Source organism: Lepisma saccharinum, chromosome 14 (assembly GCF_977018435.1).
Source record: "Lepisma saccharinum chromosome 14, izLepSacc3.1, whole genome shotgun sequence".
NCBI lineage: Eukaryota > Metazoa > Arthropoda > Insecta > Zygentoma > Lepismatidae > Lepisma > Lepisma saccharinum.
The window spans coordinates 51,817,233-51,830,820 of record NC_139242.1 but is presented as its reverse complement, the minus strand read 5'-3'; the positions used below and the strand labels follow the sequence as shown (position 1 = coordinate 51,830,820).

Genomic DNA, 13,588 nt, shown 5'->3' with positions numbered 1-13,588 from the left:
ACAAACTTAACATTACGTTCAAAACTTTCCAAATAAGCGAATCACCTCGGCGAGCGCACAAAATGAAGGAAAACAATTATTTTTAAATTAAGTTTAAAAATGTGAAAATGACAAAAGACATAAATACTGCTTTTCCAATATAGTGTTGCTATTCAATTGGTTTATATGAAATATCTAACTATTTTGAAACGGACAGTATTTACCAGTTTCTTATTATGAAAATAGACAATAATGTGTTGAGTATTTGTATAATATTAGAGTACACAAATAATGTTATTTTCTAAACTTTTCAAATTAGCAAACTTATATACTTGTTCCCCTTCATCCAATACAACATGCAGATCATTCAGGAACCCCATCTATAACGTGATTGCATCCACAACGTGGCAGAAGGTCACGCATGCAAGCATACAAGACATGGCCAAAGGCCACGTCGAAAGTACGCAAGTCATTAATATAAATTGCAAAGAATAGAGGACCTAGATTTGAACCCTGTGGGACTCCAGATTTAACATGATAAACAAAAGACTTTGCTTGTGTATAAGTTACATATTGTTTTTGATTAATAATGTAAGATTCGAAAAGATTTACATATTGTGTTGAAAACCCAAAACTTGCAAGTTTTCTTAGAAAAATATTATGATTAATTCTGTCAAAAGCTTTGCGAAATATATATATATTGCATGTACACTAAGTCTCTTATGAAACGCATCATGTACATCCTGGACAAAATTTATCATATTTGTTTGTGTTGATCTACATGGCAAGAAACCATGTTGATTGTCACTTAAGAAACATTTTACATGATTAAGTATGCGATTGTATAGGATGGACTCGAATACTTTCGCTGGTGCACAGAGAATTGATATGGGCCTGTAATTTTCTATTTTTGAACTTTCACCTGATTTTAAGATGGGGTATACATGCATTTCCTTTCAGATATCAGGGAATGTTTGTTTTTTCATTATTAAGTTATAAATTTGAAGTTGGGGACAGCAATACCTCAGAACATCCTTTCAGAATGTAAGGTGGTATTTCATCTGGGCCGCTAGATCGTTTTCTTTTTAACTGTTTTGTAGCACTTTCATCTTCTTTGACTAACTGGCAAAATTGCTAATGTGTACGAAATAAGGATTCAGTATGATCTTCTATTATATATGGTTTAAATGTTTCAGCATATTCAGACCTAAAATATTTAGCAAAACCATCAGAAATATCTTTTGCAGATTTGAGAGAATTTTCTTCAAAATCCATTGCACTGTTACAAGCATCGTTATTATTTTTCTTATTTCTTAAACTCCAAAACTCTTTAGTATTTGATTTCAAATTGCTTTCCAATTCCTTTATGTAGTTTTAATGGGCACATTGTTTTTACCAGCCTTCTAGTTTGCCGAAACAATATCTTATATTCTACTCTAAATTTTATATTTTTTCTGTAATACTCTTTTAACTTTATAAATTTAATGGTAGCATTATTAAACCAACATGGGTATTTATTTGTTGTCTTTAGTCATCTTTTTGGGACTGTGGCAAGAAATACTTCATGAACTCTATTACAAAAAAAAATTAACCACCCGATATACATAAGTCATATTATCTAATACAGACCAATCTACCAATCCAAGCAAATGATACATCTGCATAAAATTGGCTTTTTCAAAATTGTAAGAGTAATAAGCTTCATTTGTTATTACATCAGTAGATTCCCTTATACTTAGGTGTACAGTCAATGCAATGATGGTTATCTTCTTTAACAAGTGGCATTTCCTCCCTACATATATTCACATTCTTTGGAATGTTAGTAAGTACAAGGTCCAAAGTTTTATCGAGGCTATTTTTAATATTGTTTACAGAATGAAGGTTATAAAAATTCAAAAAAATTAACAAAGCTCTACAAGAGGGTCCACCATTCTGTAACTCATAACCTGAGCTGGTAATCATGGGTAAATTGAAATCTCCAATTATAAGTATATTCAAGCCATGAAATTCCACGAAAGAATCACACATATTATAAAATGATAAATATATTTCTATACTGCATGCAGGCATAAAATACAAATCTTATTACATGTACTTATTTACGAAGCTGCTAATTATGAGAACTACAATGAATGAGTAAATGGAATTTAGGGATTAAGATAAATATGTTGCTGAAATGCTATAATTTTTTAAATTAGAATATATCCTTGAGGATGTGAACAAAGGTGTAAAAGTGAAACTTTTTTTATTCTGTAAGTTTTTATAATTACAACTTTTACAGCATTATGTAATGCCTAGTTTAAGAATTTGATTTAGCATGTAAATTATTAATCAATGCTTTGAAACCTACTTTAGGTCCCTAAAACTTAGTTTTTACTGGCCTAAAATTCCTACATCTAATTATAATGGAACTTTTATGTAAATCCACTCATATTAATGAATAGTACAGCATAAATAAAGGCAATCTGTATCAAGTAGAATATATATTTGTTGCATTGGTAATTGTGTCCTTCACCAGGGCTACAATGTCATACAATATGAAACCGTCAACTAATTCAGTGTATCAATTTTATTCCCATCAGAATTTGACCAACAGGTCCAGGATAGTAAAGGCAAAGCAGAGGAAGCACTGGAGAAAGCAGATGAGATTGATCAATTGATTCGGCAAGCAGAAGAGAAGACGGTAGATGCTGAAAATGCTTTGGCAGATGCAGAGAAGGATGCTCTCAATGCGAGGAAGCAGGCTCAGGAGGCACAACAGATCTATGCTGCACAAGCCTCTCAGGTAAGAAAACAGGTTGGCTACTCACCGGGAATTCCTTGAATTCCAGGAGCATTCCACAGTTGATTACTTAAATTTGAGTTTGAAATTCTTGTACAATTAACAATTTTTTGTAGATTAGTGTATCACATATTGTTAGTCTGAGTATGTGAAATGGCAAATGTCAACACCGCACCTTAAATTAAATATTTTAAATATATATATATATAAATGGTTTAATTGAATTGAATTAAAATATTGGAAAATTTGCATGAATTCCGCTTCAATTTTTCTCCATAGACTTGAAAAATTGCAACTTTTATTAATCCAAATCCCATTGATTTATTTGCTTTATTCTACTTCACTTTTTGTGCCACTTTCGGCTTATTTGCAAAGATGGGGATAAGTGATGATATGATGAAATTGATGAATGGACACTCACAAACATCCATGTCCAGCCTGGGATTCGAACTCAGGACCCCTGGCTTTGTAGCACGATGTGCTAACCACTCCACCACGGGTTCCGGCAAAAAAAATCCATTTGAATTTAAACATATTTATAAATGCTCTTAGGCAAGTTTTTCAGAGTTCAGCTTTTTTTAACCAGGAAAGGAAAAGAAAGCTGCGTGGAGAATAAAACAGAATTATCTCAATTCGTTTACTTTGTTAGTGTCCTTTGCGAAACAGTCTTATCTGACAGACTGAAGATTTTTGCAAGATAAGATATCTTGAAGTTGATTAGTTAAATTTGAGTTTGAAATTCTTGTACAATTAACATTTTTTTGTAGATTAGTGTATCACATATTGTTTGAGTCTGAGTATGTGAAATGGCAAATGTAAACTCTGCACCTTAAATTAAATATTTTAAATATATATAAACTGTTTAATTGTATTGAATTAGAATTTTTGGATATGTTGGAATCCCACATACCCTTTATATTGTTAATGTATTTGTGGTGTAGCATGTGTCTGGATGGTTAGAGGTGGTAATATGAAAAGTTGAAATGGAGAAAACATCTGCTTGTACCTTTGAATATTTGGAAAGTTCACCTTGAAAACTGGGAATTATCTTCTATTTCTTTCCATACTTGAATTTTTCCATGGTCCGAAAGTGGCCACCTGGCAAAGAAATGCTCAGAATTGTGTTGTTGTTTGTGAGTGTCATCAATTTCATCATATCACCACTCATCCTCATCATTGCAAGTGATGCTAAATAACAAAATCAAATCAGATCCTATCAAATTGTCACTTCATTGTTTTCCTCATTCTATATACAGGATGTTCAAGTAATTCAGCAAATAGCTTCACCTTATTTCCACAAATTATACTTAGTAGTGTGTAGTCATTAAGAGTTTTTTTCTTTGTTTCTGAGGAAATAAAACTACAATTTTTCATTTCGTAAGAAATTATTTTTCTAGTGAATAAATTGTTTATACATGAATTTATCAAGATAATACAAGCAAAGTAATGATCATTACTTTATAAAGAGTTACTGATTAATTTTGGTAACATGACACTAATGCAATTAGCAGAAACATAACATTGTGTTTAACTATATATAACTCCATAACCTTGATTAAGATAATTAAAGTCTAAGGGAAATCTTTTGAAAGTGGAAAATTGATTGATTGATTTGGTGTTTTAAGTCCACTTTATGCACAGTAAGGCTGGACCTACAGTTTAAAGTGGGATCCGAACCACTATGTGCCTCTACCGGGTATCGAACCTGAGACCCCTTGATTACAAGGCGACGACGCTACTACGGTGCCATCGGGGAGGCCCTTTGAGAGTGGAAAATGTGCCAAATTGCATCTCTTATTGTTTGTAGCAAACATATTTTGGAGACAACTGTCATACTTCACTGTAAAGTAACTTGTTAACAAAGAGAAATTAATAATTCTAATAAGTACCCCCCCCCCCTTACAAATGAAAAATGAAGAACAATCAGTACTGTGTATCTGAATGTAGTGCCAGCAACGGTTTCTTACTTCTTTTTTTTCTTTTTTTCAGGATGCAGTTGGAATACGAGAAGGTGCTGATGAAACAAAACAAGAAGCAGAGAGACTACGGGACCAATCGGACAAGTTAGCCAAGGAAGTTGCAGAAACAGAAAACAAACTTGATGAGTTGGAATCTCAGGCTGAAAGGGACTCCAATAATGCTAAATTGGTAAGTGTTGCATCCCCTCCAGTGTTCCAATCTTGTATAAAATGATAATATTAACCATTATTACGGGCTCCTATGTGGCCAAATTAAAAACCAGAAAGCTCGATGTGCTGTGGCAGACTTTGGCCCTCAGGAAGCTGTTGCATTAGTATAAATACTATGTTATGATACTAATTTCATATTAGTTTTGTTTGAAATGTAATTTAAATGTAAGTATTTTAATGCATGAAAGTATAGACTTGTCCCCCACCATGGGTGTGGGGTCTAAGGTGCAAGCTTTGGGCTCTGGCTATGGGATTCATGCAGGTTCGAGTCTCCTGGGGGAGGCATAACAACTTTTCCAGAGATTTTGGTCTGTGTATGGGACGGATGGCCACCCACCATTGTGAGGAAATTGGGGAGCTACAAATGAGTAGCGTAACCCCATCATGGAAACCTACAACGATGACTGGGAGTTCGATGTGCTGACCACATGTCACCCCATAACTGGTTGGGACTGAGGCTGGCTGTCAGTAGGTAGGCACTGGTCCTCATGGAATGTTGGACCACATGTTATTATTAAGTATAGACTTAGTTTTTGCAAAATATGAGCATGTATTTCTTAAGACATGTTGTTTTCCTTCCTTCGTAGGCCCTTCAGAGATCAAATGAAGCTACAAGAAAAGCTGATGAAGCAGCCACACAAGTCCAGGATGCTCTTGGGATTGTACAGGAAATTTTAGACGAATTAAGCAATTTCCATGATGTAGGTAAGAATCACAATTTTGATGTGTATGTGTCAAACTACGGTGATTTTGCCACAATGTTTACAATTCCAAATGTTGTTATCAAAATCTAGAGAGATAAAAACCATAAAATCATTGTTGGAAGTATACTTTCAATATTTCAGTAGCATGTGATTGCGGTCAAATAACCATGGAAAATTTATGTGCAATTACTTTTGACTCCACAATTTTCTGTACTATCTTTCAACTCTTCTTTGCAGATGAGGGGCAACTGGATGGCTTGGAGGATAGATTGAAAGATGCTAAGCATGTTCTAAATCTGTCCGAACTGCAAAAGAATGTTAATGAGATAAAGGATGCAAAATTACAGCAGGTTAGTTATGCAAAGTGTAATTTATTCCATCGACCATGCTTGATGTCTTATTTTCTTTTAGTGTCATTGTGGAAAAGAGACAAAAAAAATACACACTTGGTTAGGACTAGGGATGGACGATATCGGAAATTTGGTACAGAGGTTGATCAGGTTACATCCGACCGATATGTAAAGCGTACTTACCGTATGAAAAGCAGTGCCGCCGCCACCACCAGTTGTGTTCTATGGGACCACCAGCATTATTGCCTGACATCGCAATTTCCACTGCAACAAACTACATTGGAACACATGCATAGGAATTCCATCCCATTCCTCCTTACAAGCTTTCCATAGGCCAGTGAGGGTGCAGGAGCGGCGATGTTGTAGATGTCGTTTTAACAGTCCAAATGGGCAGAAAATCATTGGACTGGCATCAGGGCTTTTGACAGGAATGTCATGAAAGGGAATAATAGGGATTACTGTTTCCTGCTGCACGTCCTGATAAAACCGGAGGGATGATCTAGCAGTGTGTCTGGATGCTTTGTCCATGTGTCCGATAGATTGGGGCCATAATGGATTCCTGGAAGTAGGCAGCATTCACCTTTGTTTTTCTCCCCCTTACATATCTCCAATTTCCCCTCGTAATCGTATCCGGTGACAATCATGATTCCTTGCAGGAAACTTTCTCGGCACTGGTGGCAAAACTTGGTACGTCCCTCACCAGAGGTGTATGGTACTTAATTGGAATTGCCCTAATGTTAGCATTACAAGTGAGATAAATTTAGGCCTCTAATGTGACCTTGCCAAGTGTCTTTCATACAGTTTGCGGCAGTTGGTCTTGCATTCTGCAATGTGGCACGGGAGGAGGTTGTGAACCCAGCCCTTATGTATGCAAGACGGTAACGAATGACATCACTGACAGTGGACTGCACCACATTGAACCTCTAGGCCATGTCACATTCGGGGTCGTGGATACTCCTGGACTGCACTTCTTCAATTCTACGAAGCACCTCAGGTGACACTTTATCTGGCTCCCTTGAACAGGCCCCCTTTTGTTGGTGAATGTTTCTGCATAAGCACCATTTGTGTTTGCCTGGCCACGATATATTTAGCTGTGGTCACTCCGATGGTTACATCATTTTACCGACACTGTTTCACTATTCGGTTGTACGAAAAATGTGCATGGAAAAGAGCCATGATGTACCCTTCCCAATAATGGTTAATTTTCGGTGGCATTTCACTAGCATGAACATGACGGTCTGGCAACTGCAAGCTCAGACACAACACTGGTTTCAAGGCTGGTTTCAAGGTTCTGACGCAACTACACATGTGGCAGCAACGTTGGCAAATTGGTGGGATATAGCCCGATCAGCCTTCTGTATTATCAAGAAAATAACATCACCGATGATACAATATGATTTTTTTTATCTGTATCATGATATTGGCATTATATTGTCTCCACAATATATATCACCAAATATCATGAGGATATATCACTGACATCATATATATTGCTAAAAATATTGTGACGATATATTGCCAACATGATATATATCACCAATTATCATGATGATATATCTTTGGCATGATATATATAACCAAAATATCATGACAATATATTACTGACATGATATATATCACTGACACAATATATATCGCAATGATATCGTCTAGTTAATACGGCCTGGATGATATTTTTTTTCAATATTGCGATATAACTTCTGGGAGATATATTGCACAACACTAGTTAGGACTCAGCTGGATCTCTAACATGCCATACCATTGCTCCATCAGCTAAGGTACTGAGTGAAGCTGTCTTTTCCTATTTTTAACGCCTTTTATTCAGGTTATTTTGCCTTTAATTTACCTTTTTAGTTACCTTTAGTCAATAAACAAATGGGACAATTTTTATCAAAATAAAAAAAAAACATCACACGGATGAACTGGCATGGGATGACCCTTCTGCAAGTTGGCCACATTTGCTCATTATGTGCAGGTAGATTATTTCTTTTGCAGGCAACTATAATGGTTGAGTTTCCAGCTGGCACTGGGAAATAACTGAATCGGTGATCAGTTCAATTTTTTCGACTGAGATCAGACATTTTCAAGTCACAATACACCAAACATTGTTAGCAGGATGAAACAAATGGTAATCGGATATGCCCCAAACGTACTGTAAGGCAAGAGAGTTCTCTTACAATGATATTGTCAGCACCAGAAATCAACGGAGGTTAATGGTACAACTGCACATGTGATACTACACAATGATGTTTCTGGGCCTCCCCGATGGTGCAGTGGTAGCATCGTTGCCTTGTAATCAAGGGGTGGAGGGTATCGAACCTGGGATAAACTTTAAACTGTAGGTCCAGTCCCGATTAGCCTTACTGTGCACAAAGTAGACTTAAAGCACCAAATCAAACCAAACCAAAACCAAACAATGAAGTTTCCGGAACAGCCAGTCGCAGATGGGTATGCAACTGGCAAGAACAGAAGTTTGCTTGGCAACGTTGCTTCGGGAGAGTGATGTTACCCCTGCAGTTTTTACTTTGCAACTGAGCTTGTTGACATACATCCATTGATTGATTGAGTTGGTGTTTTAAGTCCACCTATTGCACAGTAAGGCTAATTGGGACTGGACCTACAGTTTAAAGTGGGATCCGAACCACTATGTACCTCCACCGGGTATCGAACCCAGACATACATAGAGCTACACATCCTGTAAGATGACTGGGGGACAGAAAGAGCCAGGAATAGCCATGAAGGTCAGCCGCCAGCTGGAAAGGAGACCAGTATATTTAACTTGCAGTGAAACTGAACTGGTTTATCTACTGTTAACGTGAATTAATGATAAACATGAAAATTTGAACTTTACATTTAATTTCAGGCCCAACTGTTGAAACTGTATGGCAATGAACTGGAGAAATTGCAAGAAGAGGTGAACAAAATTGAAAATATACATGACGCTCTTCCACCAGACTGCTTTAAGAGGGTAAAATTGGAACCATAGGCCTTCATGTGCGCAATATATTATAGTGTGTATGAAAGATGCTGTTAGGAAGTATATTTTTTTATTTCCTGTAAAATAAGTTAGCTTTCTACAGAAACAGTATATGTGCCATTGAAAAAAAAATACCTATTGAAAAGAAGTATTCCTACATGCCTATCTATCTTAGAGGTCATAAATAAAGTGTCACCTCGAGCATATTCTCCAAGTGCGTATCGTTTTGGAAGATGAGCTTAAAATCCCACATGTGTTCATATGAATTTTAGAGTAATTTTATATTTTTATGTGCACATATAGCACTCTGGTGCTGTAATTCTAGTTTTTACAATATGCAAAACATGGAAAGATAAGTGTATTAGCTTAAGGCAGGCTTACATCTTGTACATAAAGTCTGGAAACAGTTAAATCTGTATGTCTGGAAAAAAAAGACATTTTTTACAAAACTTCTAAAAGTATCAAAATTAAACAAAATTGATAGGATTTCTTTATCTATATTTTCTATGTGACAAATTCAGGAAGTTTGAAGAAATATTGGATTTTATTCTTATCTTTTGCCCCATTTTATGGTAAGAAACACATCTACAGATGTGTTAAGTAGTGGCAAGAATGATATTACATTTAATCTGTTTCTTCCTGCTTTGGTAATGCAAAAAGCTCTTTATCAAATTAAAATGCTTGATGTGATGAATCTACAAGCGTTGTTTGTTATGTGCTGTATGAGATTCTTATCTCAGGAAGTACAGCTGCAAACCAGAACTAATAAACCACACATAAAGTCAGTAATATGCATAAAAATACAAGCAAATATAGGTGTTCTTGAAATATAACACATTTGGCTGATAAATTAAATATGGCTGATTTGTTGTTCAGCTGCCTCTGCTAATTAGTTATTAATAACAGCTTACAAATGAAATCTATTGCTAACAGAACAGAAATATACTTATTCACTTTAAATTTCTGCAAAAATACATAAAACAATTTATTCAAGCCAAATTGAATGTGATTGCCAATCATTAACCATACATTTGAAATAGTTAATACGTAGGATGCATACTATTCAAATTACTTCTGCTTTTATCTGCTTTATGTGGTAAATATGACAGTAGAAATTAAATGTTAATTTTCACATTGGCATTACATACCAAATTGATTAATTCTGCCTCTTAAAACATTAAATTGCAATCAAAGTCGTAAGTGTTTTGTTAGACTTTATCTATGTGTATAAATACTTGTATTAATATTTTTCTACTATATAAAACATCTTTCAGTTATTTATTTCATGTGGAAGTGCCATTGCAGATGATGTAAGTTGATTCATTTCTTCAATCACTTTAATTTGTGACCCCTCCTTTCATAATATATAAAACTAAAATAGAAATTTAATGATGTAAACAATTACATACTTTAAGTCTAGCATAAACCAAAGATCTTAACAAATACTTCCTTCCTGTCGTTCTCCTAATCTGTAAAAGTTTATACCTTCATGTGTACAAACAGTCTAATTTACAAGCTCAGGTGAATAAAGGGACATATGTTTTAAGCCACATCACCAAATCTTACTTCTTTAAAACAACATTTTGGGAACAAGAGAGAGATAAATAAAGGACCAAATTCCGTTCACATTTCCAATAGGAAATTGCAAGCTAGTGAAAAATAATATGGCTAGGAGTGTGTGTGAGAATCTGTGGTGCCTTATTTGAAGTGTGTGAATTTTCTTGTGTCTGACTTGTACAGCTGATAGTTCCCTTTCATTTTGTGTAAAAGTGCTTGTGATACAAAATAATTTATCATTTAGGGTGCAAAGTAATGATATCAGAAGCAGCTCAAAATTTTGTGACTAAATTCTTACTTCTTTATTTCAAAGAAGTATTATTAGAAATCGTACATGTACAAGAAGTTCTTGCATAGCCAAATGGTTAGCACTCTCGCTGATGATTGTGTGAGTGGTCCCAGGTTCGATTCCCAGTGGTTGCCCCCAAAGTCTCGGTGTTGCCCAAACATTGTGAGGACAATTGGTTATACCACTTGAATATTAAGAAGTAGCAGGCTCTGGTCTTGAAAGCCACAAACAGCGCTGTTTGATCTCCATGTGTCGTCCACGTGTCACTCAATGAAAAAGCCACTTGGTATCCATAGGGCTGTAGTTTGTTTAGATTTAGTGTATATTGTAACTAAAGAAAAGCAGTTTTGCCATCTGTTATTTTCATATTTTCCTAAAAGCAGAAATTGTACGTTATAATATTGGTTCCCATAATTTTCTAACCAAATTTTGATGGTTCATATTTTATTAGCTAGTAATGTAAACTTCAATATAGTATGTTCGTTAACATTTGAAAGAACATTGTGCATGAAAAGAAAGTAAGGGTAAGATCAATTTTGCTATTTGTGCATTTATCTTTGCACCCTAAAATGATATGATGTAAACAAGAAGGATATCAATAAATAGCAATTTTTGGCCAATCGCTGATGAATGGAAAGTATCAGACTTTCAGAATATGTGTGATACAAGGATGAGTAAGGGTCTCAAAGAAGTACACCATGTGTATTTACAGTTGATCCTCAAGTTTACATTTTTCAGTAGACCAACATGAAAAAACCTAATGAGAGAAAGCGTAAAATGTAGGAAAATTTTGTAAAATATTGCTCTATTGGGACCATGAAGATTGAATCTACCGGGTGATCCATTTGAGATGTCAGAAAAGTAAACTGTTGTGTACAATAGGTTAATGTACGTGTAACTGAGCAGTTTGTTGTAATATATGCAGAAAGGATGTAAGTTTTGAGTGAGTGCAGGTTTACAGACTTCAACAAATTGGCTGTACTAGTGTGCATATAACACTCAAAGATTTCACATCCCATACGAGACATTGTGCACTGTTGTGGCGTGACCACTATCTTTATGTACCATGAATGCTAGCACCACGTGGCTGAAGTCTGGAAACCTGCTCTCACTCAAAACTTACATCCTTTCTGCATATATTACAACAAACTGCACAGAGATACGTACATTAACCTATTGTACACAACGGTTTACTTTTCTGACATCTTAAACAGATCACCCGATATAATGCAGTAAAATTTTAGAACTTTAAATAGGGGTTCAAATTAAAGTCTAAAAATAACAAATGCAACTTGAATCTACATTTTACAGGAAAACTCTAGAACCTAAGATCTAACATCATAAGTGCAGTACCACAGTACCTAGTAAATTTCTCTCATTGATTTTAAAGATTGTCTCAACTAATATTCATTCTATTTGCCTCATACTTTAAAAGAAACACAGGAAGAAATGATGATCTTTCTTCAATTACAGTTGTCAGAATTCTGCAAACCAAATTATACAATTTTGAATAGAATGAATGCACCCGTTAATGCCAAACTACAATATCTTATCAACTGAAAATATAGAGGTTTATCCATAAATAAGTTATGAAATTACCCAGCCATGTCACGTACTAGAATTGATATCATAACATAGAAAAAGTATTATGTTTTAATCCTGGTATTTTTTACATCCGACATCTCAATATTGTGGAAGCACTAGAAATATGCATAGAGTTAAAAGCTACAAACAGGTATATCTTCATAGTTTTTATTTAATGTCATTACTGAGGTAACTTTCCATTCAGAACAATAGGCCAAAAATTAGTTATTTAGTAAGATTACTCCTTAACTATAGCATTCACTAGAATTATAATAGAGAAAAGAGACAAGTGATTGGTAATTATTTTCTAGATCAAAACGTGCCATATTGTTACCAGTACTATGGAATAGTTGCAATATTTCCCTGGTCCTCAAAAATGCTCCAAATAGAAAACTCTGCAAGAAAAGTATAGTGGCAATGATTAATTATCATTCTGAGTTATACTCAGAAGAATGTAAAGAAAAAATGAAATCATACTATATACCAAAGATTGTATTTTATTCAGCCACATATTATGGTTGCAATTTGCTTGCTTCAATGGAAGAAGTAAAGTGTAAATACTATGATAAAATGCATTATATTTAGTGGGATGACCTTAATGCAACTAGTCTAGAGTTTGTACTTTGGTTCCTTGTAAAGAAAGAAAAAAGCTTATGCATGCATTGTTAAAAAATGACTGGTTGTATTTGAATATTTAACTGCCAAGTTGCATTGCGCAAATAGATGCAAATAGTAGCAGGCTCAAATATCAAATTTATGTATTTGCTTGTTGTAATGTATTTTATCATGTTGTCTATGATATATGTTAATCTGGAGCCTGCTGTATTAATAATTGTCAAGTAAGTGTCCATATCATTGTGTAGTAGTCATATCATATCAATTGTACACATATACATATAGGCATTGTTTGTGTTAGATTTATTTTTCTTGTAAAAAAGTGCTAATAAAGTATCTTTTTTAAGAAAAAAGTCAATTTGTGTATACCTGTAAACTTGCTATGCAAGAAATTGTGATTACCTGAGACACATTTTAAGTAACAAAAGTTTGAGGTCTTGCTAAACATTGTAACATGCAGGTAAAGTTAAAAAGAAAGTAGAGATATACCCGGTGCATTGCACTGTGTCATCAAAGCACATAGTGAGGTGTGGAATTAGGACCCTGCACATTCTTAACCTTG

General features: G+C 34.8%; 1 protein-coding gene across 2 annotated transcripts in view; it reads left to right on the top strand.

The window, feature by feature from the left end:
• The window catches only part of LanB2 (laminin subunit gamma-1), a 351,641-nt gene extending 338,274 nt beyond the window's left edge, over positions 1–13,367 (top strand). For both annotated transcript variants that reach the window (XM_083135585.1, XM_083135586.1), the window contains 5 exons: positions 2,562–2,764; positions 4,751–4,909; positions 5,538–5,655; positions 5,892–6,004; positions 8,868–13,367. In XM_083135585.1, the coding sequence (XP_082991711.1) occupies positions 2,562–2,764; positions 4,751–4,909; positions 5,538–5,655; positions 5,892–6,004; positions 8,868–8,990 (716 nt within the window). In that variant the 3' untranslated portion in view covers positions 8,991–13,367. The remainder of the gene's footprint in view (positions 1–2,561; positions 2,765–4,750; positions 4,910–5,537; positions 5,656–5,891; positions 6,005–8,867) is intronic.
• The last annotated feature ends 221 nt before the right edge of the window (positions 13,368–13,588 follow it).